The 24434-nt window shown below is 41.8% G+C and overlaps 4 protein-coding genes across 5 annotated transcripts; 2 read left to right on the forward strand and 2 right to left on the reverse strand.

The window, feature by feature from the left end:
- Positions 1–736: 736 nt before the first annotated feature.
- LOC6561866 (AP2-associated protein kinase 1) lies at positions 737–14053 on the reverse strand. 2 transcript variants are annotated; one of them, XM_032736713.2, is made up of 9 exons: positions 13432–13616; positions 11167–11300; positions 10956–11089; positions 10177–10729; positions 9521–9812; positions 9094–9436; positions 7913–8220; positions 7393–7644; positions 737–4451 (listed from the first exon to the last, which is right to left on the reverse strand). In XM_032736713.2, the coding sequence occupies exons 1-9, from the start codon at positions 13577–13579 to the stop codon at positions 1921–1923; spliced, it is 4695 nt and encodes a 1564-aa protein (XP_032592604.1). In that variant the 5' UTR covers positions 13580–13616; the 3' UTR covers positions 737–1920. The 2 variants fall into 2 exon arrangements, with proteins under 2 accessions (XP_032592604.1, XP_032592603.1); XM_032736712.2 differs by lacking the exon at positions 737–4451 and adding an exon at positions 5738–7290 and having other exon boundaries at positions 9094–9812; positions 13432–14053.
- A 602-nt stretch (positions 14054–14655) lies between these two features.
- Positions 14656–18171, forward strand: LOC6561784 (transport and Golgi organization protein 6). The gene is made up of 3 exons (XM_001989179.2): positions 14656–14742; positions 14802–17033; positions 17228–18171. Exons 1-3 carry the CDS (start codon positions 14682–14684, stop codon positions 17719–17721), a joined length of 2787 nt encoding a protein of 928 aa, XP_001989215.1. The 5' UTR covers positions 14656–14681; the 3' UTR covers positions 17722–18171.
- Positions 18172–18200: 29 nt separating this feature from the next.
- On the reverse strand, positions 18201–21029 carry LOC6561783 (L-2-hydroxyglutarate dehydrogenase, mitochondrial). Its single transcript, XM_001989178.3, has 3 exons — positions 20714–21029; positions 19770–20633; positions 18201–19072 (listed from the first exon to the last, which is right to left on the reverse strand). The coding sequence occupies exons 1-3, from the start codon at positions 20812–20814 to the stop codon at positions 18679–18681; spliced, it is 1359 nt and encodes a 452-aa protein (XP_001989214.1). The 5' UTR covers positions 20815–21029; the 3' UTR covers positions 18201–18678.
- A 718-nt stretch (positions 21030–21747) lies between these two features.
- Positions 21748–24373, forward strand: LOC6561782 (zinc finger protein 628). The gene is made up of 2 exons (XM_001989177.3): positions 21748–21895; positions 21955–24373. The coding sequence occupies exons 1-2, from the start codon at positions 21825–21827 to the stop codon at positions 24311–24313; spliced, it is 2430 nt and encodes an 809-aa protein (XP_001989213.1). The 5' UTR covers positions 21748–21824; the 3' UTR covers positions 24314–24373.
- The last annotated feature ends 61 nt before the right edge of the window (positions 24374–24434 follow it).

Genomic DNA, 24434 nt, shown 5'->3' on the forward strand with positions numbered 1-24434 from the left:
ATCGAATATCTAGGGTATATGTATTCTAGATGCATCCATTTAAAAGCTATTTACTTATTTCGCCTAATTTCCTCTCGTTCTGACAATGAATTTTTTAATTGTTTGGGTACTTCGAAGAAGCAGTTCTAAATTGCCATGTACTTTGAAGATCTGTAAGGATATTTTTGATATAATTTGTTGTCACCTATCTGCGCCTAAAAGTATGCCACATTTTTAATCAATGAATTTTAGCCAATGAATCAACCACATTTGTTCCAATGGTGCGTGTACATGCTAAATAACATTTTCCATAAAGCAAATCAAAATTAAAATAGTATTTTGTTTATTTCAAATGCAGTTGTTGTTTTTGTTGCTAAGTGTTTAAATAACAACACCTTCGTTCAGCTTTATTTATTACTGTGCTGTTGCACAAAATAAAACACCTAGTAAACTGCTTGATTTGTGGAGAAACAAGTTTATTCGCTGAGAATAATAAGTATATATTTATATATAAATACATATTGATAATTTATATAGTCGATAATAATACATATTCATAAACAAATTGAGTACGAATTTAATTTAAATATTTGTTGCCATTCTTTCAACGGCTGTTAGTAAATATATAATGTTATTGTTGTTTATAATTGATCTTTTTGGGGTGTTAGGGTATTATAATCACATTGATGTTTTGTATATAGATGTATATATATAGATAGGTATGTATATATAAATAAATAATAGTAAATTTGACAAAAGCAAATCAAATTGGAAAATGCCATATTAAACAATAAATGTAACTTTGGTAAACTTACGCATCGTATAAATTCTAAATCCATTGTGTTATTGTGTTCATCATTTGCAACATCAGCTCAAATGTGCCAATAAATATATATATTTAATACGTATATCTAATGTACAGTTTTCTTCATTTCGATTTTTTTTTTGCACTAAATAACAGTATTCGTATATAGATATCAATTGTCAATTAGTTGTTATTTATATGCATATTTTTACTCTTCCCAAGTTTAGGTCAGCTGCCCTTGTCATCATCTCCCTTAAGAGTTTTCGTGCTCTGATTAAACAATCAGAGAAATACTTTGCTCAAAAAATACATTATCTGCCGTTGTAACGGTATATTGGCTATATATATATATGTATGTATGTATAATGTATGTATGTATATGTATCGGGTTATGTGCATGGAAGTTCATTGTGTCTGTGTGTCGCGGCTCTGCTTATCGTAATGATTGCGAAAATGCAAATGATATAAAAAAAAGTACAAAACGGAATATCGAAAAATTAAATTAAGCAAAAAAGCTACGGGTTTTATCATCCAACCGGATGATAATCCGGCTAATGACAATTTTGTATCATTTTTTTTAAACATTGTCCCAGTCTCTACTCTGCTTTGTTTCATTTATATATATATATTTTTTTTTAGGAATTTTCCACACGCTGATAACGGATAACGGAACATTCCGTGTGGTCGCTCGATAATTGGATCGTTTTAAACAATATTTATATAAACTATTCTATATACTTTAAGTAATACGATATATTCAAGTGCTTAATAAGTTTTGGAATGATGATACACCTAAAAAAAAAGAAGGTGTTTTAAACATAATAGTTTTTAAAAGTACAGTTTAAAGTTTCAATATTTGATGATGATATTCTGATATTTGAAAGAATTTGAATTACTCGAATAATACAAAAATACATTGCTATATTAAACTCTTACGTTTTTACATTGTATTATAATTATTAAGATGAATATAAATATTGGAATTACTAGAAACAAATACTTATCAAAACAAACTATATTCCAATGTGTTGTAGGATAAAAAATGAAAATTTACAACGATTGCTATTTCTGAAAGATCTCAATGTTGGAGCGACCACTCTATCGATACCGATAAACGATAACAGTCCACTCTTTCTCTAAGAGAAGAGATTATTGCGCCGCTTGAGCGAACCAAATTTCTTTTCGGCCTCGAGCAGCATCTTCTCCTTGCGCACCACCTCGAAGGGTATTGTTTTGGACATGCGATCGATTTCCTGATCCGATGGAAAATCCTCAAAGCTCATATTGCTGAAGCCAGTCTTTGCCGAGTTCTGTATGGTATTCGATTGAAAATTGCGACTGCTACCGGCTCCTCCTACTCCTACTCCTCCTGCACCAGCCCCACTAACACGATTCTCATCCTGGGCGACAGCAAGATCATCATCATCATCATCGTCATGGGATTGATATTGAAGACGCTGATGTTTCTGCTTGCTGCCGGAGCTCAGAGATGAGGTGGAGCCCAGTGCACCGGCGCTGACCTTTTTATACGCATGCCCCTTGACCTTTTGGGTGAGCTTGGCGGGCAGCGCTCTCACAGCCAAATGGGACTTTTCCTTTTTGGGCTTAACAGTTGCCGTGGCCGGGATGTGGTTGGATCCATCCGCAACCAGGTCGGCGGAACAACGCAACACCACCGGCTCCTCCTCATCGTCCGGTGTAAAGTCCGAGCAGCGATCTTGAGAGATTTGCACAAAACCATTATCAGCAATTGCCAGCAACGGCTGCAAATGTGTAGGTTGTAATTGTAATTGTGGCTGAGGTGGTGCGGGCACAGCAATTGCGGGTACGGTTGGTGGTGCTGGTATTGCAATTGGAATTGGAACTGGAGCTGGAGCTGCTTGTGTGTTGGTTGAGGTGATGCTGGTGTTGTTGGTGCCACTGGAGGAGCTGGCGGAGCAACTGCTTGCGGCTGGCACATTCACATAGACGCTACTGATGCTGCTAATCTTGTGATTATTATTATTGTTAGCCAGCGGCGGAGGTGGTTCGGGCGTTTTATTTATTATAATCGAATGATTGATTGTCACCAGCTGTGAGCAGCTGGCGGGGATTACTTTAACATTATTATTATTATGCATATTGATATTGTTGTTGTTGTTGTTGGTTTTGGGATAGTGCTGGAGCTGGAGCTGGAGCGGGAGCGTTGGCTGTTCGACAACGATACATTTGCGTATTACCTGTGGAAATGGCTCAGAGCCAAAGAGATCCCGCTGCTCGCTGCCGTCGCCACCGCCTCCTCCTGCTGCTACCACCTCTGCCTCTGATGCAACAGATCCAATAAACGGATTAAAGATGGGCTCATTGAACTCATCTAGCTGGGGTGCAGCGGCATTCACTTCCGGCTCGGGAAAGTTGGCAAAATTGCAGTCAGCAGTCGGCGGGGGCTGACTTGATTTGACCGGCGTCGAGGTCCACATTTCCGGCTCGCTAGGTCTGGGTCGTCGCTTGGGCGGCTTACCCACAGGCAGCTTGAACGGCGCCATGGCAAACACATCGAGCTCGTCGCTGAGCTCTGCCTGGGTAGCAGCAGCAGCTGCGGTTGCAGTTGCCACAGCCTGCGCGGACGATGACTCATTGCTGCTGCTCTTGCTCTCCGCCGAACCATAGTCCAGCTCATCGTCCAGCAGCAGCGGACGATCCCCAAACTTGTGCAGCAGATCACTCGATGTGGGACTCAGTTCATCACTATTAATGTTGATGCCACCACTCGCCGCAGAGGCGGTTTTTGGATCTGCTGCTGCAGCAGCTGCCGCCGCACGATCCTTTTTACGTAGACGCACCTTGACCACAACACGACTGCGCACATCATCCTCGTGCGTGGTGACGCTCTCGCATTCGGCATGATAAGCGGAACTGGAGCAGGTCTTCACGCTCTCACTGATCCCGTCCATATCGAGGGGTGGCGGACGTCGCAGCTTTGCCAGCGAACCAGCACGCGGATTCTCATCGAACAGATCATCGTCCTCTGCGCGCAAATCACTCGCCGATCCAATGGAATCCGCATCGTCATCCGATTCCAGCTGTGCCGCTTGTGCCGCTGCAGCGGCTTGTGCCGCCTGAGCAGCCACTGCGGCTGCCATTAGGTTGAGCTGTTGCGCCGCCTGCTGCGCAGAGGATGAGGGTCGTTTTGTGGTCGCCGTTTGGCGCAACTTTTTTACGATGGGCAAATTTGTGGTTTTGTCCATGTTGTGGTAGGCGACCTGTTGGATTTTGTGTATGGTTTCGGGTATGTTGCTGGTCACAATCTGCTTGAAGATCGCCGCACCCTTCTTGTTGCCCTCATCGCTGTCCTGCTGAAAGAACTCCGAATCGGAATCATCCGATGTGGGCTGATCATTGCTGCGCAATTTCTCGTATTTGTTGCGATCCTCCAGCGGCAACTTGACAAAGCCACCACCACCCGCAACTGCCTCCGATTGTAGTCCTCCTCCTACTCCTCCGCCACCACCTCCTCCAATGTCATCCGAATCGGTTTTCAGTCTGCTGCCAATCAGCGAAGTCTTATCCTCCTCCAGTGTGGGCGATAGCAGCCACTTGGATGAGCTGGATGAGACCATTGGATTGCCGCCGCCAGCTGTGGCAATCGGCGTAACTCCGCCCGAGGAGCAGCTAACGATGAATTTCGCTGTGGATGAGATCAAGTACGTTTTATGCAGTAAGGTAATGAGTTTACGGACTAGTTACGAGAAGGGGATCTGTTGGTGTTCTTTTTGTTTTGCTTGTGACGATGCCTGAGTGCTTAAAGAGTTCATTAATGTGTGTAATATTTATTGTTTTTGAGTGTTATTTTTTGTTGTTAGTGGTTTGTCGTGTGTTTAACATTTAGGATTAGTTACAAATATGACGTGGAAAACGCGAATTTGATGGCTGTAGCTCGATGTCATCCTTGGGTGTGAGTTAAGCGATGATCTAAGGATATACATGAGGCTTAAGGGTCTATGCACAGGACACTACAATAAGTTTTCATTCATGATTAGCTGAAGAATATAGCTAGCTGATTTTGTAACTTTTCGATCGAATTTAAAATGACGAATGCAATTTATGTGGATAATATAAGTCTCTAAATACTTTAACTCATAGTTGAAACTCATGAATAGGGTTTTTAAGAAAGAAGTTTGAAGCCTAACAAACTGTTAATAAAATAATATTTTGCAGCGCTGTTACATTTACATAAATTTTGTTGCATTAGCATTAGCATAACAGATTAAGTGCGCTGTTATGATCATTTTACAGCGCTGTTATATTAATATTTACTAGAATTACGATGAATTTAGAATTATCAGAGAATGGAGTATAAAATAATCGCTTTTTGTTTAGAAAGACGTTAAATTAAATACATAGAAAACTGTCAAATACAGTTAATACAAGGAAGTTTTCATATTGGTACTAACTTGAAAAAAATCACAAATATTTACAATATTAAATGGTTTACTTTAAAAAAAAATTTAATTATGGAATATTTTAATTTTTGTTACAATTAAAATTAAGTAAGGTATAATTGTCCTGTGCATAGCCCTTGTGTTAGTAAATGGTTATTGAAATTCCCATATTAAATTTAAGTAGTTGCTTAAATTAGCTAATTCAATGTTGTTTGTTTTTTTGGTTTTTGTTTTGTTTATTGCATTTGAAATCAGTTTAGAACGCTGCTTAACTCTCATACAAATTCATTATTGTTGGGTATTTTTTTAACTTAAAAATAACGCTCCGCGTTGCTTTCGTTCGCGTCCAACTTGTTTATATCATAAATATATATATCTATATATTGTGTGTAATATGTATATATATATATATTTATAGAGTATATATAACTGCCATCTGAAGTTTGATTTGCTTTTGCTAATAGCGTGTTTACCTGACTTTTGTTGCTTTCATTGTTCTTCAAATTGTTTTTCAAATTTGTTCTCATATATATTTTTCAATTTATAGAAATTTGCTCTTTGGAATAATACTTTAAATTGTTGGAGTGGTTTTTTTTTAAATGTTTTTATAATAACATTTATGTACAAGTATTAACAGGTTTTCTTTTTTGGTTTTAATAGCTAAGTTGAACATTATTAAATAGTTTTTTGTTGTTGTTGTGGTCGCTTTTCAAGGAACGAAAAATCTCTTTTGCCTATGGACTGTTGTGCAAATATATATATATATTGTATGCATATATATATTGTCTAGCATTGATTGGACATTGATTTCGTTGATCAATAATAATAACAATATTGTTTATCATTTGTTTAATTGCTGCCACATCCACAGCGAACGCAGCTTGACGCGAACTTTGCAAAAAGTATGAAAAAAAAAAACGAAAAACGAAAAGAATTTTAAAATAAAATTGTAATATGTTCTAATTTTGTCATTTTGAGCAGTAGCAGAATAATCTCTAATCAATAATCTTTAGTTAATTAGCATAAATATTTAGAATTGCACGTTTTTAAAAATTAATTTTGATATGCAGCAAATTATTGCTTAAAAAACACATTTTCTTTTCATATGATATCAATTCACTTAGGCTTAATTTAGTTTACAAAACACACAGAAATATTTATATAGCAATAAGTATACCAAATGTTGAAAGTATATGTCGAAAGGCTGAATTTGAATCAATTTGAAATAACTTTAAAAAAATACAATTCAAAATAATTAAAAAGCTGTTATATTGACACAACATTTGCTGCATTAACATAAGCAGCTTTAATGCGCTGTTATTAATATTTTACTGCAATTAACAGCCATTAGACACATACACATCAAAGAGAATATTTTACAAAAATTACATTGCTTGAATTTATGTTCAAAATATATGTTTTCGATTAAATTAAAACCACAACCACTAATTACGTGTACTGTTTAGATTACGTGTTACTGTTTACTAAGTAATAATTGTTGTTTTCATCTAGCATAGAACCAGCACCAAATAATTTGTTTTGTTAGAAGCGCTTAGATTGGAGTTGGAAGTTTAGTAATAGATCAAGTAAAGTAAAGTAAAGTTCTTTGTCAATAGATACTATAAATATAGATTAGTATTTGAGTGCATTTTAATATGTACAAAAACAAATGTATATATAACACTCTCTCTTTTTTTTAAGTAATGACAGGAGGATCAATCATAAGGGTCGCTCCTATGGCACTCTAAAAGCTTATTTCACTGCACAACCCACCCAATGCCCGCACTCGATCTCTTTCTTATCTCTCACTTCTCTCTGCTCTCTCTCAAAAGCTGACTGACAGCTAAAGCATAATCTAAAAGCTCAGCGCAGCTTTCTCTCTGTTATTATTGGTTGTTGTTAATGATGTTGTCGCATTGCTGTTGTTGCTTGTTGTCGTTGTTGTTGCTGCTGGTTGTTGTCGATGTTGCTGTTGTTCTTGTTGTTGTTGCTGTAGTTCTGGTTGCTGTTGTTGTTGCTGTTGCTGTTACTCTAATGTGGGATGGGTATTTTAGACTACGTCTACGTTCAACTCATTTTCACTTTCTAGATCGAGAGATTGAGAGCAACAAACAAAAGCAACAATCGAGAAACTAAACGTATTTCTGGCTTTGCAACATTATTAAAATTCAAAATTTCATGCTTTACCTCCAGTTTTGCGCAGCGAGCTCGCCTTCTCGCGCAGACCCGGCGGCAAACTGAACGGTGCCGAGCCAAATGGATCCTCCACTGCTGGATTTGGATTGGGCGAGACAGCAGCAACGCTTGCCACAACAGGCACAGGAACAGGAACAGCTGCAGCAGCGGCAGCAGCTGCTGTTAATGCCACTGTTGCAACAGTCGCATTCTGCTCCGTCGGCGTCAGTGTAGATGTGGTCGATGCAGACTTGGCCGTGATGCCTGCAACAAAAGCAAATAATTAATATTGAATTATTTTTTTTAGTATACTCAGAAAAAATTGACCTGAACTTTCGAATATTCGATATACTTTTGGTGCCAAGGGTAAATTATTATGTAGAAAATATATTTTTAGGATTGACGATTGAGACAAGCATTTTCTTTCTAATTAATGAATTTCAAATTATTTCTAAGAACAATAAAATCTTTCTAGTTTTCAGGTCGATCTTTTTTCCGAGTGAATTGAATAGTATTTGACTTCTTCACTTACTGCCTTGACTGCCGCGCTGTCGTATCTTGTCGAATTCAGCCTCGAATATGTGATCTTCGGTCATTTGACTGAAGGGCTGCTCCTCCTCGAAGGGATTCCAGGCTTCGACACGCTTATCCATTGTCTGCTTGGCCAGCTCGTTGCTGGAGAGCGAGAAGGCGCCCGTTGTACTGCTGCTACCGGCATATATGCCTGGATTGGAGGCGGCACTGGCTAGTGTCGCCCCATTCTGCGGTCCATCGGCCATCGACATTGCCATGTTGTTGTTGTACGGCGCCAGAAACTGACTCGTCTCGTTGGCAAAGGTTCTAATAATACGCAACATGAGATTTTTTGCAAGTGAAATGTATGATGACAAAAAGGGTGTAAGGAAGATAGCAAGGCAAATAAAATCAAATCAATTAAATGGAATGCTTATAAACAGGCTTAAACAACAATTAGATATTTTGTTTATTGACTCTGCGATGCGGCGTCATCGTCATTTGTGGCACTTAAGTTTCGAATGACAGTAGACAGTGGAAGCACAACAAGAGTGAAAGCAAGAGAAAAGCAAGTCACAAACAGAAATACATCGACAAGTGGCAAAGCAAACAAACAAGTAAAAATGTTGCAGTCGAGTGAGCTCGACTACGCTAATACCCTGAACCCAGCTGTTAAATATCTTATAAGTTTTGCACACCCATATGTAAGTAGGTGTGCAAGTGTTCGCATTTCATATGAAAATGCTTGATCAATAATATGTTCATTTATAGTATATATCAATTAGAAGCCTCTGTTTTTAATATTGTGGCTTTCATTGCTATCGGAAAACGAGATGTATCGATATTTGCGAGACAAAGAAACAGTTATCGATAAAATGAACTAAACTTGAATTGCGAGTGGTATTCGAGAACTTATATTGCAAATGTAAAGTCTTTAGCTCTTATGGTGTGTGAGATTCGCGTGCTTGCACAGACGGACAGAGGGACAGGGCTATATCGACTCTACTGTTGATTCCACTTATGAATATGTATACTTCATTTATATATATACCTATACTTTATATATATTATCAACTTTGTATATATATATATATTCTGCCTGTTACATACATTTGCACAAAATCATTACACACTTTTTCGCCAGAGTTCAGGGTATTAAAGAACACACACATATTGAGTAGCTGCAATTGTGGCACTTACTTATTAAAGGCCGAAGTGTCGCTGACATTGCGCCGATGACCGCCGCCTCCACCTCCTCCCCTGGGCGGTGTTAGCATGTGTTTGGTGGGCGTGCCCGGCAGACCCAACTCATTGATGGCTGCTGCTGTTGCATCCACAGGCTGTAATTCGCTGCCTGCATCGCTTGCAACAGTTGCAGTAGCTGTAGCAACTGTTGCTGTTGTTGCTATGCCTGCTGCTGTTGTTGCAACACCAGCTGTAGTTGCTGCTGCTGCAGGTGCCTCATTAAATGGATCCGGATAGGCGCTGGATTCGAACAGACTGTTAACAGCTGTTGGCGCTGCAGCTGCTGTTGCCGGCACAGTTGCTGTTGCTCCTCCTGTTGCGGCTGCTGTTGCTCCTCCAGTTACTGTTACTGTTGCTGCTGCTCCTCCTGTTACTGCAGCTGCAGCGGGCATTGCTGGAAAATTGGCTTGAAATTGCTCAACAATCGGTTGCGGCTGTGGCGATGTGATGCCCTGTCGCGGCAATGGACTGGGTGGCAACCCCAATCCCAGAGCATTCTGCCCATGCACCGACGTCGAGCCCTTGGGACGCGAACGTGGCGCCACACTCGTGCCCGCCTCCACAAGGGAAACGTTCTGCTGTGGCTTAGCTGCTTTAGCGGCGGCATTAATCCGCTTCGCCTCCGACTCAAAGGGGGGTATCAACAACTGCTCAAAATTAGGCATTGCCGATTTCTGCAAGATAAAAAATTTATATATAAATATATATGTGTATATAATGTATACAATCTTGAAACCACTCTTACGCAACATCATTTTCTGTTTAGATCAGCAACTATACTTTAACAAAATAAACAGAAAATTAGCTTGGGAATTTATTCCAAAAAGGATATTTTTTTTAGATATTGTGAAATTTGTAGGAAAAGGTAGTTTTACACATTTAAAAGTAACCCAAAGAGAAAAATTTAAATGTTACATATTATTTTTCTTTTTTGTGTCCACTGACATAAGTTGACCTCAAATAAATAAATAAACTTAATTTAATAAATATAAAAAGCTGTTCTAAACAAGAGGCGTTATTAACAATTAATTAACTTACGTGCAGATTTTGGACAGGATTCTCTTTGCCCGCCAGTCGGAAGGCGACTTCGCACACCTGCCAAATATTTGGTCGCCTCTCCATGTCCGTGTCGAGCATGTATTTGATCAGTTGGTGAATGCCACGCGAATACTTGGAGCTATCGGGTATGGCAAACTGGCCATTCTGGATGGCTAGCGTGCTCTCACCAAAGGGCAAGGCAAAGAAGCAGAGCTTGTAGAGCATACAGCCGAGGGCCCAGATATCCGCCTTGGTCGTTATACTCTTGCCACTGTACAAATCGATCATTTCGGGTGCACGATACGAGAGCGTCGTATATTTTTGGATCTCCTCCTCGACAACGGTGACGCCGTGCTGCTGCGGATTTAGTGTTTTTGCTGTGGCGGAACCAAAGTCACAGAGCACAAAATTGCCGGCGTCCGTTTGCAGAATGTTCTCGACCTTCAGGTCCCGATGAATGATGGGTGTTTGGCAGTAATGCAAACGTGAGACAGCCTCGGCAATATCACAGAAGATGGTCAGCACTTCCGGCTCGGTGAAGCCAACGTGTAATCTGCAAGACAAATTAATTTGTTTAGTAATTTGTATGCAATAAGGTAACCAATTCTATGACTTTCCCATTAAGATATTATTAGGGTATAATTAAAGGTGTCGCCTGCGGGATAAGTTATTAATTTTTTGAACTAACGAGCAGCATAAGGATGGGCTTGTTAAATGCTACTAACCTCCCACCCAACTGACTGAGATTTAATAGAATTTGAGTTTTGGCCATAGCTCACCTAGCATTCATCATGGCCAGCATGTGATGCTTGCAATATGGCATCAGGAGCAGCACCTCGCACACTCCGTTCCCGGTGGCCGTAATGCTCGAGTCCACGTACCCAATGATATTCTTGTGTCCGCTCAAATTGCTCTACATACAGAGATAAAACAGTTTATTAAATGATAAATGTGTATATACATAGATTTAATCAATATTAAGCCACTTACGGCAATTTGTATTTCACGCTTGGCCACGTTCAGATCGTGCTCATTGTTGACGTACATACGTTTCAGTGCGTATTTTGTGGCCGATGCACTTCCTCCGCCATTTCCACGAGCCAGAAAAACCATGGCAAAACCGCCTGTAATACGACAAATGTATTTGTTAATTGTAAATTGATATCGTGGGTGTCTGTATGAGAGGGTCGTCTAAAGTCTAGACGGTTGACAGCTGGAATAACAACAAATTGGAGGCCAAGCAAGAAACTCGTATCTGAGATACAAAAAATAAATAAAAAAAAACACAAAGTCTAGAACCTAACTTGTAAAGTTTGCATTTTAAAGGAATTGATTGACTTAGTTCAACATTTAACAATTATGCTAATCACAGTCGACTTTATATAGCATGCAATTTTACTGTTTACCTCTGACAGCTTATCTGCTCAGACTAGTAAATTTAACATTTCACAACTATGGTAATAACAGTCTCTTTTACATAGGATGAAATATTATTGCTTATCTCTATCAAATTATGTATTATTAAGATTAATACACCCCTTACTTTAGAAAATATATATTATATATATATATTTAATCAAGCAAAGCTAATCAACAATTGGCTTAGCTATGCAATTTATGTAGATTATTAGGGTATTTCGTTATGCAGCGCATTAGAAGTTGTTTTTCAACACACACTACAAACGCAGTTACCTTCACCCCCTTTTCCCGTTACTCTTGAGCCACTCCAATGAACGATAAAAAGCGGCGTAATATATGTACATACAAATGAACATAATGGGTACATGTGTACATTTGTACAAAACTATTGAAGGTCACGTATAACAACAGCAACAACAACAACCATAACAACAACAATGACAAGAATAATAAAAATCATTTAGGGGGGCAGAAACCAGAGCAGCAATAACAACAACAAAAATATCAAGAAACAGTACACTTTGTATGTAGCAGTAACTGTGTATAGCTGTAGTCGATTTCCATTCGACTTTTTAGTTGGCGTTTGTGAAATTATAACGTCAAATGTTAATCAATGCTGAAGGTTGTGAGTGGCCAACAACAGCAATAACAATGCACAAATTGTAATTGCAATTGTAACGCAGCAGCATCAGCAGCAGCGAGAGAAAACGTTGAGAAGTCAATTTGAAACGCAAAAACAGATGAAAAAGATGGCGATAGCGACAGGTGCCACTCTTAACAGGCAGAAATGTGGACGAGGGGGGCGGCATGAGCGGTAAACTCCTTATGTTTTTGGAGCTTAGTCTGCTTCTTGCACTTAGTCATTCAAATGTGTGTTTTTGTTGTTTTTGCGTGCAAAACAAACGTAATTGAGCTGGCAACGCTGGCATTTAATTGTCGAATGAAACAACGGCAAACAACAACAGCTGACAGCAACAACAACATTTTTGGCTGCCAAGTTGCCAAAAAAAAAGAAAAGTAAAATATCAATAACTGTAGCCAAGCGTAAAAGGTGAAAAGGAGACTCCAAGCACATACATACATCAACACACACACACTCACTCACACACACATGCAAATGAAATGTCTGACAGCTGTTAAAAATAGTGGCAATCTATTTGCAAAGCACTCAGCAATTGAGGGGCGTCATTTGCAGTAGTGCAGAATATTATTCACTTCAATTCAAGGACAAACGGCAAATATATCCACGTAGAATGTCTGTGTTGCCAATTTAGCCTTTTTTTTAAATTATATCTTGCTTTTTTCATTTAAGCTTTTAGTTTTTCCTATTAGAGTATAGCTTTAACTTTTTCTAATCTATTTTAATAAAAAAAGCTAAACTATTTGAAAATTGGCAACACTGACACCGCTGCCTTGCGTTGACTGAACTCTGCCATTTGCAAATGGCACCGTTGTTTGCGGCTGCTGCAAGAAAGAATAGTAGTTTTTACTTTATTGGCTTAATTAATTCGCATAATTGAATGAATTTCTATCGATTTGTGTAGCAGAAAACGAACCATTTCCTTTTCTATCCCTCTCTCGGTCGAAGCACGCGACAAGTGGTGCCGACAGCTTAACAGGGGGCAGTGCAGCTGTTTACGCCCCACATTGAAAATGTAAATATATATACTGTTTTTTTAATCTTATCTGACGCACTGGAAACTCTACACTTTAAATCAAGTGAAAACAATCAGTTGTGCTTAACGCAACACACATACTCAGTCAGATTTTGATAAGCGCTCTCTCACTCCCACACACAAACTCCCACTCCAGACACACACATATAGACAGACTCACCTTCGGCCAAGACATCCTCGACGGTGACAGTGACTCGTCCGACTGTGAAAACCTTGCCAACGAAACTGTTTGTCTCCTTGGATGAGGAGCTGTTGTGCGAGTTTTCCAATTTCTCATTTCTGTCGAATTTCGACAGGATTTTCTTCATTTTTCAGTTTTTGCTGTTGTTTTTGTTTGTTTACTACTCGTAGCAGCAGCAGCAGCAGCGACAACTGCAGCTGTCTGTGTGTGTGTGTATTTTGCGTAGGCGTTTCGCAGCACTGGGCGTGTCAAGGCAGCCGCTAGCCTAATAATTGTTGTGAATTTTTTAACTTAGTTGTTGCGCACTTTTTATAAATTGTTTTTTACGCTGCGCTTTTTTGCATACGATACACACACACACATGCATACACACATTCACGCACACCAACACTCAACACACACACACACACGCACACTACGGAAAAAGAAAGTTGTTCGATTTTCCTGCTTCGTACACGTACAGATTTGACGGCAAGAAATTTATTGCTCATGAAATACACGATTTTTGGTATTATTGCTATTTATTGATGCTGCACATTATCTTTTGTCTATATATACAAGAACGCGAAATAACTATTTACAATATTTAGCAGCAATAAAAGAACGAATGAATTTTAGCTGCAATTAAATTGGATTTCACTAACTCGCTGTGCAAGGTTGCCACCCGTTGCAAACTAGAGCTGTGCAACGATTTTGCAATCGAGCACGGCATTTACGAAACTCCAAACATGTTTGCATTTAGAAAGTTGCACGAGTAAACATTAACTTACTAATTAAATTCTGCAAATATGTATTTAAATAAGAGCAAAATTAGGTTTGGATCATTATAAATAATAGGTGCCGAAATCGTATTTTTGCAAAAAACTTGCATTTTCGATGAGATAGACAAGAATAGGTGTCATTCCAGCATTACACCTGCAGCTGCAGGCGTTGCCACATAGTTTTTGCAACAGCAGACAGCTGATGACAATGCTAAGAACGCAATGATTAATGCAACAAAATATTAGGATATTATTAAATTGAACTCCTATAAATGGATTATGGTGCCACTGTGCCTATATATGATTTTTGTAAAAATATTAATATTTGTACGTTATTAAATTTAAGTTTTACAAATGCATTATGGTGCCACTGTGCCGAATTATATGTGATGTTCTTGGCGTTGCCACTTAATTCGGACAACAGCTGATGTAAATGCGAAAATTAGTGCAAAAATCATTTGGCGCGCAATGGTTAATGTTGCGAAATATATCGTTTTGCTCGAGAATTTATCATTTGCAAATGCATTGCGTGAGTCGTAGCTATTTATCAATATATTATCAGTTATTGTCAAGTTGTATACGTTGCAGCAAGCAAGCAACAAACGACGGCAACAGAATTGCCAGCAAGTCTTGTGGCCAATTTGAGGATCTTGGAGAAATATGTGCCACAGGATGTGGAACAACAGTTACAGCAATTGTGGGAAGGACTGCAACTTACAGCTGACAATGCGCCACAGATAAATACGAATAAGACCATTAATTGTTATATAGTGCGACTGATGCACGTGCTACAATCGTTGATGAACAACATTAATTTCAACAGTGATGCCAAGGAGGACCTAATATCTGTGGCACATCTCAAGCTGTGCATTCAGGTGACACAGGAGCTAGCCTACTATGCACTGCGCATTCAACTGCACGAGGACTTCTATAAATCACCAGTGTTCCAGCAGGCACAAGCAGAGAATCTTCTGCGTTGTGATTCATCGCTGCTTTTGTTAAGTGTTCAGTTTTTTGTGCACCCGCTGTGCATACGTCAACTGCATATTGCCAATGCCATGGAACTGGTGCAACGTGATCTGCTAGCAGCTATTATGAGTCTGCGCACGGATGAGCAACTAAGCACCGAGCAGGAAGTCCAACTGAATGGAGTACTCGCCTATCTTTGGGAGAACGAATCCAAGGCGGATTACTTTCGGCATGTGCTGCTGCTGAAGGCGACGCCGCAACTGGGCACTCCACTGTCCAAGCAGCTGCACCAGCAACTGCTAGGCAAACTAAGTTTGCCCCATGGCTTTGCCAGCCTGTTGGCGGCGCTGACGTCTTCTTCCTCAAACTTGGACGCCACGCGCAGTGCCGATATCATGGCCAATATTGTGGCACAACGTGGCTATTCTGCCGGACTGCAGCTGCGTTTAGTTCACCAGATCTTCGACTTTTGTCAACTGGCTCCATTGCATAGTCTGCCTGCTGGTGTGCTCAGCTTGCGACGTCTCTGCGAGCTGCGTGTGGAGAATCGTGCAAGGATTGAGCAGCTGCTAATGTCACATTGGCAACCGTTGACATCGCCGCTAGATCTGCTCAATGGTCTAATTGTGTGGGAGCAGGCGGAGCTGTGCGAGCGCCTGCATCTCTTTCAGCAGCTCTTCTGCAGCTCGACCGTTGCCTGTTTGCCCAGCGAGCTGCTTGTACCTTTTATGCCGCTCCTGTTGCAGCTGCATCAGCAGCTGCCAGCGCAGCAGCTGCAGCAGCAGCGCCAGCAACTGGCATCTCTCATCGCACGTTGTTTGGATAACAGGGAGCCCGTACAGGAGCTGCCGGCACTGCTGCTTCGTCTTTACAAATGGGATTTGCCAGCATTTCAGGCGCTGCATCCACGTCTCAAAATTGTGCAGACAGATCAAGTTAAGGTGCAAGTGGCTGCGGAGCAGCAGCAGCAGTTGGATGAGAAGCAACCTGCATGCAGCATGTTGCCCACTTTACTCATGGCTGGCAGCGATCAAGCGCTCACCTGCAAAGTATTTCTTTCGCTGCTTAGCCTCATGCTCCAACAGCTGGCTGCAGCAAAAGAAACATCCCAAATTAGGACAGATCTGCTTGCCAGCGAAACGGAACTCGCTGAGTTTTTGCAACGCAATTATCAGTTGAAGTTGCAGTTGCTTCTGGGACTCCAGCAGCTGATTGGACATGAGCCGCTCAAAGCACAGCTGGCGACGACGCATAGCAAACAATTTATGCAATTGCTCGCTGAATTCCTGGCACAGTTGGATGAGGAGCCGGATCAGATGCTGTTGCTTATGTTGCTGCTTCTGCTGCAGGAGTTGCTCGAGCACAATGAGCAGCTACAGCTGGCAGAAAGCACGCAACGCTTGAGGCAACCACTGCAACAGTTGCTGACCAAACAAACCGATAATCTTCTGCTGAGAAATGCACTGCTGCCGTTGCTGGAACTGCTCAGAGGTCAGCTGTGCTCCGCTCCAGCGGCACTTGCCAGTTTTCAGCAGGCGCGTGAGCTCATCGAGAATCGGGATCAGCCCCATCTACAGGTTTATGGCATACAACTGATGCTGGATGCGTTGCACAAAAAGGATCCCTCATTTGTTTCCCAAGCACCACGTATTATGGCCTTGGCCTTGAGCACGCTGAGGAACAAGGAATCCTACACGTTCCTCAATTGTGTGCGTTTGTTTGCCGCCCTGGTGCACATCCGTGAATCGGAGGTGCTGGACACGCTCAGCGATGAATATCTGGCGGAGACGGCCGATCTTGACTATCGTCTGGTTGTTGGTGAGGCCATCATGAAAGCAGCCCACGAAATTGGTGAGTCCTTCTTAAGTTACATTCTTAATAGCAGAAATAGCATAAGCACAACTCATTATTATTGGAGCATATGAACTGAAATGGCTTATGGATAGCAGAGTGCGAACTACAAGTTTAAAGAGAAGGCAGCAAGAAAATTCCTCCAATATCAAAAGAAGCAATCACCAATACTATTCTCTGCCTACTTTTTTCAGGTCCACTTTGCTATCGCTATAAGGCTGTGCTCTTCAATTGTTTCCTGCACGGCGCACGGTCGCCGCTGAATGAGTTTAGGAGTTCGGCGTATGCGAATCTGGCGCAGCTGTGCCGCCTGCTCACCTACCAGGTGCATGGTTTCTTCCAGGAGCTGCTGCAGCTCATCGACACGGAACTTAGCACCGGGAGCTATGTGCCTGCCAAGCGTGGCGCTCTCTTGGTGCTCGCCGAGTTGCTGGCAGGCATGGAGAGTCTACTTGACTACCAGGACATGCTGTTGCCCATTTATAGGCTGCTGCGTGTTATCGAAGCAGCCGAAGCGTGTGATCCTCAAATGCGTCAGCATGCCGCCAATGGATTGAAGATCATCAATGAGAAGTGTCGTCAAATGTTGAGCAATGTAGCTGCTGATCAGCTGCCCAGGAAGATTCAAGTGCTGGGCATTAAGGATAAGCGGAAAAAGGGCAAGCGGCACATTTTGGAACTCAACTGAGTTTTACTGATTCGACTGATTGATGTACACATAATTTAATAATCAATACAAATCTATTTATGTATTGTTATCTTTGTTCTAATTGTCGCTCGTAAATTAGAACTTAGGCGTGCTCCAATTTGTAAAAGCGGAAAACTTTTACATTTTTAAAATGTAAATAGCAAAAGTAAATATCAAATTTCATATATAAAAGCAAAAGTTATGCACTTGAAATTATTTTAAGTCGGTTCTCTATGAATGCAAAGTAGCTCTTAAATATATTTTAAATAAATATTTTGTAAGCACATCTCAAATTGAAATTTAAGGTACAATTTGACAGCAAAACAATTATGTTTGTTTATGTTCGTTTAGTCAAAAATGAAAACGGAATAGTTTTGCGCAAATTGGAGTACTCCATAATGTTTTCAAAAGCGAAATCTAAGATTCATAGATGTTCTGTGCTTAAGCCAAATCAGATTGTATAATTATAAATTACAATTAAAATTTTTTATTTTCTTTAGTCTCTTTTGTGAATGAAAGTGGTATTAAAATTATAATTATTCTTTTTGTTATTTGTAAGCAATTTTCTTAGTCTTTTTTGGTGAACAACTTTGGTGTGAGAAATTTTGTTATAATATCCGAATTGATTTTAAATGATTTAATATTGAAAGGGCAGTTTATAAAAAGATAATAACTAAAAATCGTGGAATATGAGTGACAAATGCTTAGCAATATGTATAAGGAAAACAAGGATAACAAAAGGGATAACAATTACAAATGTAAAAAACACTGATACAACAATAAAAGCAAATTAACTTTCTAAAAAGCATAAAATATTTACTATAACTATTTTCGATTCGGTTTTTTTTGTACAGCGAGCGGAACTTTATGCTTGATAGAGATAAAACGAGAGTGATGGACAAAAATGCACAGCAAAGGAGCGGATCAGAAGTGGATGGTGGTCGTATTGAGCTAATCTTACTTGGCCTTGCCAATGGAGAACTCCGTCTCGATCTTGTCCGCAATCATCTTGGCAATGGCCAAGCTGCTGGTGGCGCCTGGCGACGGAGCATTGCGACAGTGGAGCACCTGTTTGGCCAGCGCTCCGCTGCCCTCGCCTCGATCAAAGACGAAATCATCGACAAGATTACCGCTTAGATCCAGAGCCTGGGCACGCACACCCGCCGGTCCACGTTGGATATCGTACTCATTGATATCGGGTATATATTTCTGCAGTGCCTTCACCTGCAGATTGATAAACGCCGACTTGGCCATCTCACTGAAACCGAAGCCAATATACTTGCTGGCCATCTTCAGGAAGCCCGGATACCGGAGTGCATCGAACAGCTCGAACAGATTAATGTCGCCCCAGCTGGAAATTATAAAATTATGCAATAAATACAAATTTTGATGTTTGTAAATCACCTTGAATTTTAGAAAATTGACAAAGGTAATTCACCTTATTATTCAGAAAGTATAAATCTAAAAAACAGGCGTTTTATTTGCTTAAATTCAGGGTATATTTTTCTAAAATTTAGAAAAATTTGTCTAATTTTCAACTCGTGTTTTCATTTGTTTGCTACGAGCAAATCTAACATTAGTTTTTTTTTTTGGTTATATAAGCAATAAAGATTAGTATTTTTAGATTTCACATATACAAACATTTTAGATATTTTATAAATTGGAATGATTGAATTTGGAAAAACTAAATCCTAATATTAAAGTCGATCCAGTAAATTTTATTACTTGATTCTGAATTTAAAATGATTTTTTTTTAAATAATTAAGGGTTTGGGGCAAACCTTATGAATTTTCAGAAAATTGAGATAACCGAGGAAAGCTTTCTAGTTTTTAGGTTGATTTTTTAGAATTCAGAGCAATTTTTTTTTTGATTGTTGATTCTGAATTTTAGAAAGGATTTCTTCTACTTTTTGGAAATACATTTCTGAATAACATAAAATATTTATAATAACAAATTCAAAGAACAAGAAAAACTTGCTTGTTTTTCGAGCGATTTTCTAAAATTCAGTTCGATATTTTTCGCTGAGTGTAGAATTGGAATTTACTCACGTGTAACCCTCACGCTTGAGGGCCAGCACCGCATTGGGTCCCAGCCAGATGGAGCCGTCCATGCGTGGCGTGAAATGGACACCGAGGAAGGGGAAACGAGGATCGGGCACCGGATAAATGTTGCCCTTGACCATGTGTTGTTTCTCCTTGGACAGCAGCAGGTACTCACCGCGGAACGGAACAATGCGCGGATCACGCGGACAACCGGTCAGTTCGGCCAACGTATCCGATTGCAGACCACCGCATGTGAGCACATTGCGGGTGCGCACCTTCTGACCGGACTTGCCGCCATGAATGGTCACCGGATAATCGGCGCTGCCATCGCTTGCGGATTCCGTGAATTTTTTGACTTGGAAATCAAGATAAATATCGCCGCCGGCACGCTTGAAATCCTCACCATAATGCTGGGTGACCAGACCCCAATCGACGATGCCCGTATGCGGACTATGCAGGGCCTTGACACCCCGACAAAACGGCTCAACCTCCTTGATTTGATCACCCTCAATCAGGCGCAAATCGGGCACATTATTCTTCATTCCTCGCTCATGGAGATCGCCCAGCAATTTGACCTCCTTCTCATCGGTGGCGACAATCAATTTGCCCACCTTTTTATAGGGTATCTGATGCTCATCCAGATATTTGTACGCCAGATGGAGTCCCTCGACACAAAGGCGGGCCTTCAGCGTGCCCGGTTTGTAGTAGATGCCCGCATGGATGACGCCCGAATTGTGGCCACTTTGGTGCATCGCCAGTTTGGGTTCCTTTTCCAGGACGGCAATCTTCAGCGTCGGATGACGCAGCAGGATTTCACGTGCTGAGGCAGCGCCAACAATGCCGCCACCTACAACAACCAGATCGTAATCACTGCAAAAATTCCTTAATTAATTACATGTGTTTTTTTCCATTATTTTTATTATTGACACGCGTTGAAAAACTTATCGCACTTTTTGTTGTTGTTGTTGGTCTGCCAGCGACGCTGCCCGGCAACGGGACTTAAGCGCGCTGCTGCCAGTGAAGCGCCTTTTCTCATCATCAGCTGTGCCATTTTTTTTTCTTTATTTGGTTTGTTTTCACTTTCGTCGTTTGTTTGGTTTGCTTTGACTGAATGCAAAAAGACCTTGCTTGACCTTGTCCAATGGCGCACGTTGCTCCAGCTACAAAACTATAACAGCGCCTGCCCCAATGCCACCAACACAACTGCAGATTAACTAACGAATTCCACTCATTCAGATCGTCAACTGCTGCTGCTGCTGCCGTTGCTGCTGTCCCTGGGGGTGGATGGGTGGGGTGATTCGTCTACGATCAGCTGTTACTGATAAGCAGCGAACCAGTTCGCTTTGCAGCGTGAGCTGAACTACATTAACAGCAGCTGGTAGCTCATTTTGGGATGTTAAAGCGAGTGAAAGTGTTTTTATTTCTAGTCTAGTCTAGTCTCGTCTTGTCTAATCTTTTCTTTCCAGATGAACTGCATTAACAACGGCTGTTAGCTTACTTTTGCGTTGCTGTGACTACGGATCCTCATTATTTCAAGTCAAGTAAAATCTAGTCTTTTCTTTTCACTTCCAATTGAACTGCATTAACAACATAATTAGCTTATTTTCGCGTTGGGCTGTTAACATTCAAGATTTACAGCGAGTTCATAAAGTATTGAAAGAAAAATTGATTAAATCATTTTATTCGCCAAGAGAAAAGTGGACTTATAAAAGACGAGAGCATTAATGAATTATTTTTTTGGCTCTCAGCAGACCTTTATATTTGTAGATTTGACAATCTAAATATATTGCAATTTGTGAGCGACATTTCTTTCGTTCTAAAAATAGCGCTTTAACGGCTATTTTGCCAGACATTCATAAAAGCTAGATGTTAATAACAGATCAATTGGTAATGTTATTTACATTTCCAAATAGCAGCTGTTTTTGTCAGCTGTTTGTGCTAACATTATTGATGCTGTTAAGACGCAAAACCCAACAAAACAAGAAAATTCCATTTTAAGCACGTATTTTTAATAGGTTTAAACATTTTTGAGAGACTGAGAGCTTGTAAAGACAATGCCAAATGCCCGCCCACTGTGCGGTGGTCAATTGCAGCGATAAATATGTACATTCCGGCAGCATATCCTTTCACAGGTAAATCGCCACAAAAAATTCTAATTCAACAGCTAAAAATAAATTTGGATCTTTTGCAGATTTCCATTTAAGCGCAAGGATTTGCTGCAGAAATGGAAGGATTTCACTCAACGCAGTGGCCAATGGATGCCCTCGAAGTGGAGTGCGGTGTGCAGTCGCCATTTCAGCGATTCCGACTTCAATTGCAGCAACAATCGCAAAACGTTGAAAAAGAATGCGGTGCCCACGTTGCGACTGCTGCCCGAGGATGCTGAATCCCGGCAAGTGGAGCAACAGCGACAGCAGCAGTCGGCGCCAGCAGCAGCGACTGAAACCCCAACGAGCAACTGCACCAAGAGCACGTGTCGCTTTTGTGGCAACACGGCGCCAAATTGTGTGTCCTTCGACAAGAGTTTCGAGCTCTTTGGCATGATCCAGAAATGTTTTCCCACACTCCAAATCCTGCAGGATGATACACTGCCGCTGCCGAAAGATATTTGTGGCGATTGCTGCAGGCAGCTGCAGCGCTTCTCGCAGTTCTGCGATGTCGTGATGCTGGCACAAAGTGAACTCCAGCGTAAATATCGGCGACAGCTGAAGATCAAACAGGAGCCGGTGGTGCGTGTGAAGCAGGAGGCATGCGAGAGTCTCGACAATCTCTTTCCCGACGAGCTGGACATGGGCCTGGACGAGGCGTGCTGCGATCACGAGCCGGAGCCACACGATGAGACCGAACAGAAGTTTCAATTCTGTGATTTCAATCCGCAGGACATCATCAACAATTGTGATATTATGGAGATTATCAACCTGGATGATCCATTTATCAATATAACCGATGATGCAGATGTGCCGCAGCCCGTGCCCGTATTGCCCACAGCGCAGGAGTTGCTGCAATCGGAGCTGCTCACCGAGGAGCACAACTATGCCAAGGAGGATTGGCCGTTGCAGCAATATAAAACGGAGAAAGTGGAGGGCATTGAATTGAATGAAGCAGTTGCTCCTCCTCCAGCTGCTCCAGCTCCAAGTGAGACGCGCAGCTGCAAGCCAATTGTCACCAATGTCAGCCAGATACCGAATCCGATGATCTGTGAACTGTTGCCACCGCCAGCGACGAGCAACAAGCCCAACATTGTCGTCCTCAACGATAGTGTGGTGCAATCCTCGGCATTCCGTCTCCACGATTGCAGCCTGTGTAGCACTAAATTCTTTACGGCGGAGAGTCTGCAGCAGCATTATGCACAGGCACATGGCACGCCCACAGAGACGCCGCCATCTGCTCCCCCTCCTCCTCCTTCAGCACCTGTTGCTGCTCCTCCTCCAGCACCTACTCCTGCCGCTGTTCCTCCTCCTCTGCCGGCTCCAACTGCTGTTCCTCCTCAAGCACCTGCTCCTCCTGCTCATCCTCCTCCCGCTCCCATGGTTAGCGTTCCTCCTCTAAACATCAGTCTCTCCAGTGCAGGCAGCTCCCTTAAGCTGGAGGCCAGCAGCTCCTTGTCGCTACCAGCTGCCGCTGTGGACTACTGGCAAGCGGATTGGTGGCCGGCTGCTCAGTTACCGGCCAAGACAAAGATCGATATACTGGATATGCAGCGCAGTTTTCTGCATTGCAACGATCTCATTGCCATGCCACCAGCAGTGAGTCATCAGCAATCAGTCGATGTGCAGCCACTGGCCTATGCCAAGTTGGCGGCACGTTTCCGCCGGCTGCAACACAAGTGCCGTCAGCTGCGGCAGCAACAACAACAGCGTCAACATCATCCACATCCCGCTAATCATCGGCTGCATTGCGGACGCTGCAAACGTGGCTTTGGCAGTGTGCAACTACTGTTGCAACATCGTCGCAGGAGGCGACATTTTGTGGTGCCACCGCAACGTACATTTGCCGTGCGCTGCTTTGGCTGCCTGCGACTGTTTCGCACGCGTCTTGGCCTGCGTCAGCATATGCGTTACATCTGCCAATCGCTGCCTTTGCGCAATGCTCGGCTGCAGAGCTACAAGTGCCGGCACTGCCAGAGCATCAGTTTCACCCACTGGCGCGTCTATCGGCGGCACGAACTCAAGTGCAAGCAGCGGCAGGCGAACAGCAGCAGCAGAAATCGCCATTCTGGCAAACGACGCAGATCGCATCCGGTTCAAAGAACCCACCACAGTTGCGGCATTTGCCAGAAGATCTTCGGTTCGTTGACGGGTTTGAAGCAGCATCGGATTACGCACAGCTCGGAGCGACGCTACAAGTGCAGCATCTGTGAGCGTGTGTTCAAGCGCCGCAATGGTCTATCCCAGCACATCAGAGGCTATCATATGCAGTTCAAGCCGCACGAGTGTCCTGTGTGCCAGCATCGCTATGCCCTCAAGGGCGACATGCTGCGCTGCCGGCACTCGCAGCGACGGGGCGCCAGTGCCAACGAAACTGAGCAGGCGAAGACTGTTCAGCATTAGTTCTATTCCTTTTTGTATAAGCAATCTATTAAGTATATAAATATAAAACAATTCAAAATACTTTACATTTGAAAATTATAACTTTAACTGCCACCCAGGGATTTAGTATAGGGTCACTCTA

This window comes from Drosophila grimshawi, unplaced genomic scaffold, assembly GCF_018153295.1.
Source record: "Drosophila grimshawi isolate 15287-2541.00 unplaced genomic scaffold, ASM1815329v1 contig_1377, whole genome shotgun sequence".
In the NCBI taxonomy this organism is placed as follows: Eukaryota; Metazoa; Arthropoda; class Insecta; order Diptera; family Drosophilidae; genus Drosophila; species Drosophila grimshawi.